Source organism: Gavialis gangeticus, unplaced genomic scaffold (assembly GCF_001723915.1).
Source record: "Gavialis gangeticus isolate Ggan-Ray unplaced genomic scaffold, GavGan_comp1, whole genome shotgun sequence".
Taxonomy (NCBI): domain Eukaryota; kingdom Metazoa; phylum Chordata; order Crocodylia; family Gavialidae; genus Gavialis; species Gavialis gangeticus.
In genome coordinates, this window is record NW_017729024.1 from 181044359 (window position 1) to 181048312 (window position 3954).

Sequence of the window (3954 nt, forward strand, 5' to 3'; positions counted from 1 at the left end):
CCCAGCTTCCTAATGAGAATGGGGTGAGAGACAGTATCAAAAGCCTTCCTGAAGTCTAGGAAAACTATATCCACTGCCACCCCTGCATCCAATGATTTAGTGACCTGGTCGTAAAAGGCCACCAGGTTGGTCTGACAGGACCTGCCGCTGATGAACCCGTGCTGGTTGCCCCTGAGCATGCCGTTCCCTGCTGGCCCCTCCTGGATGTGTGCCAGAATAATTTTCTCGAACAGCTTGCCCAGGATCGAGGTAAGGCTGACTGGCCTGTAGTTCCCCGGGTCCTCTTTTCTCCCCTTTTTGTAGATGGGAACCACGCTGGCCCTCTTCCAGTCCTCCCTTATCTCTTGTGGTCTTCCCTTATCTCTTTCAGGCCTTGTGCTTTCTTTAATTGAGTTTGATGGCTTCCTTTACTTGCTGACCAAATCAGTTGTCACATGTGCAAAGGTTCACACTACGTTCACTCAGAAACAGGCTTTGGGCCTTCTGTTTAGCAACACTTCTGCACCTTAACCTGGGCCCCTTGAAAATGGCCAACACAGCCCAATATGCAAGTCAGCTGAGGTTAGAGTGACCTAGAGTGGCCTTAGTTCTGATATGATTAATGCTCCAAAAACCATCTTTTGCTCTTGGACAAGGAATTTATTCTACCCTTATAGCTCAATCATCAGTGTAATATTCCTTACCAGATGTCTTTCGATTCCTCCTTCAAACCTTGTTATCCCATTAAAAGCAGGAAGCCCCTAAGATAGTTTTGCTGAGAAATGACTGCAGAATGCGGGTTTTTATGGACTTCCTGCAATATAGAACTGTGCCAGTTAATGGGCAGAAAACACTCTGTGAGAGACTATTGATTTGAACTTTGCATGCTGTGCAACTTGCCAGTCGCTTGGCATACTGTCCCTCCATGCGTGGCAAGCAGCAAAATAACATTATGTCATGTCACAGTAACAAAAAAAGAGCATGAAGCTATTTTGGCAGAAAAGCTTCCAGTGGTGTTTGAACACGTGGTCTTTGCAAGTTGTCTGATGTGTAACTTTACCTCAGGAGAAAGGCAAGCACCAAGATCTGGTATACATTCCCCATGTGTTATCTTGTCTTTAATCACAGCCAGCATACGTCTTGCTGTGCTGGTGCTAAAGATAGACAACACGTTGCAAATTAGTTTATCGTTTCTGAACATACTGTACTAGTCAACTGCTTCATTCAGCTGGTTGGTATTTCATTTTTTCCTCTCTCTTTGAGGAACAGAATTAAACATTTGGTTCTGCTTTAAAACAAACACAGGGCTTTTCATCTACCAATGCTAGGTGACTTCTTATAAACAAAGGGCTGTGTGTTGAGATAAGGAGTCCTCTAATTATAGCATTGTATGTACACATCCATAGGTCACTTTGTGTTTCAAAGAAAGTCAAAGGTTTGCAGAGTCTGAATCAGAAATAACCACACATTGGAAATGATAGGCTTTGTACTGCAGTGCTTAGGATTTTGCAATATCTTTTTTCCCTTTTCATTTCCACAGAAATTATATGCCCACAGAGTCTAGAGTAGCTCTTATTCTATAACTGTGCACGTATGAATTTTTTAGTTTTTTTTTCCTTTCCACACTTGCCTTTTTCCCTACTCAATTTCCCCTTTTATTGTATTTTTTTGAATTTCTGTCTGGATTCTCATGGTAATATTATTCTAGGTATTCAGACACTGGTCAGCAGTTTTAACAGACATAAGCAGATCCTTGTCTTTTCAGTGCTCTGTCTAAAGTCCACAAGTGGTGAATGAACAGATGAAAGTCTAGGTCTCCAATCCTGATCACATGACTATGATACAAACATTCAAATATTTACCATAACCTCCATAATACCAAATATCAACTTTACCCCTAGTGTAATACCCCAAAGATCGAGTACAGTATTGTATGGCAAACCCACATCTACATAAAATCACACATGTAATAAAAACCTTCCTATGGCTTTCCCAAATTTCTTATCTATCAAGTTTAACTTGGTGCTTACCAGCTCTAAGCACACCTCTGTCAGAGAAATTGTTTAGCACGGAAGTCTGTAGCTCTGGGGCTGATCTGAAAAATGTTACAGCAACTATTTAAAGGTTGTATTAGTTCAGTACTTGATCAAGATTGGGACCTATCACTGAATGAAGTGCTGTACAAGCAGAGAGGTAGACGAGGCCTTCCTCCCGAATAGCTTAGAAACTGAAACCTTAAATATTAAAGCAAGCAAAAGCTGGAACAATAACATCCTGATTTCTCCAGGTCTTTCTAAAAAGAATGGGTCAGTTGAAGAGACAGTTTAGGTACATACCTGCACCTGGAAATCAAGCACACAGTTGTGTTTTGCATAATTAACTGCCTACCCATTATGCTCCCAGTTGTCTCACAAGAACAGGAGCATGGAAGGACATAACCCACCTTCTCCCAAACAGCTTCCCTGGCTTTATGTACAAGTAAGGATCCACTTCAAAGTTGCCCTGCTTGTTTTTAAATTGTTACATAGATTTGCTGTAGCATACCCCATGGACATGGTACCTCCTTTTCTTCTTGACTGTACACAAGACTAGTGCCAGTCTTTGTCCTTTCAGTCTTAGCACTGTTGATGCAAGAGATTTCTCCTACCCCAGGTCCTACCCCATCAGAAAAGCTTTGTTTCTACCTCATTCAGTCATTCCTTTTCTCTAATCTGTCCTCAAGTTGTGTGTTTGCTCTTCTTTTGTATATGTATGTGCATGGGACGATGTTGCACAGAACAATGTTTCATTGTGTTTTAGGTTCGGAAGAGATTGAATTTGTACAGCTCATGTTCAAAGACAACTTAATCAATGATGGCTATCTGGATGGCAACTTGCATGGGAAAATGGCAACAGAAGAGTTACACTTTGGTGAAGGCATGCACCGGAAAGCATTTCGAAGTAAAGTAATGCAAGGCCTAGTGCCTGTATTCAGCCCAGGTCATCCCTGTGTTCTTAAAGTGCACAATACTGTTATAGCATATGGGGCCAAAAGCAAGGATGAAATTGTTCAAAGGAACTACAAGCTAGCCATGCAGGTAAACTCATTTTCTTCTGTAAACAAGTTGTGGGAGGAGATGACGTGGGTAACTATTTTCAGTAATTCTCCATTGGCATATCTGTTTGTAATATAGGAATGTGATGTTCAAAACACTGCGAGAGAGTATGCCAAGATATATGCAGCAGAAGCAGAACCTTTAGAAGGCTTTGGAGAAGTGCCTGAGTAAGTGTGTATACATATATAATTATTAATATAACATGCTACACAGGATATGTATTTCCTGGGAGATACTGCTGGGGAAATAGCAAACAGGGCCTTGAGAACATTAGAGGTATGTTTATGTCTCCCGCTATGCAAGCCTCAGTGGCCTTCCTAGTTTAGACATACCCTAAAGTCATCTTAGGTGGACACTGATGTGTCAAAGGCACTCAAGCCAGGGAGTTCAGCTCTGGCTCTAGATTCTTCCTAGGTTTAGCTGTTTAGACCATGGTTGGTCCCTCTTTGCAGATGAGGTCAGTGTGTGGAGCTCAGACTAGCAGCTGTAGCCCAGTTTCATCTCTACAGTTGAGGCTGGAAAGTGACACCTAGTTCACTGACAGATGTGAGGCTTCCTGCTGTAAATTATGGTGCTTTACAGGAAGTGCCATAAGTTACAGTGACCCTGCAACCAAAAAGATGCTTTCTGTTGGGTGGGGAGGGGGTGGGTGGGTAGTAATCAGACTCCACTTTGGAGCTCGCTGTATGCCTGCAGCCTCTCTCCCCTAGCCCACTCCTCACCAGCTCCAGTGCTATCTTCAGGATAGGAAAAAGGAGGGGAGGGAGTTCAGTCTGGGGTTTTCCCAGCCTGTGCTGGGGGAGAGTGGACTGGAGCCCCCGCACCGGGGGGGGGGGTTCCAATCTAATCCTCCCCCCCCCCCCCCCCCCCCGCCCCCCCC

General features: G+C 43.4%; 1 protein-coding gene across 1 annotated transcript in view; it reads left to right on the forward strand.

The window, feature by feature from the left end:
- ALPK2 (alpha kinase 2) overlaps positions 1–3954 on the forward strand; it is a 93710-nt gene that overhangs the window by 62037 nt on the left and 27719 nt on the right. The window contains exons 3-4 of the mRNA XM_019518301.1: positions 2779–3056; positions 3153–3241. Coding sequence (XP_019373846.1) covers positions 2779–3056; positions 3153–3241 — 367 coding nt within the window. The remainder of the gene's footprint in view (positions 1–2778; positions 3057–3152; positions 3242–3954) is intronic.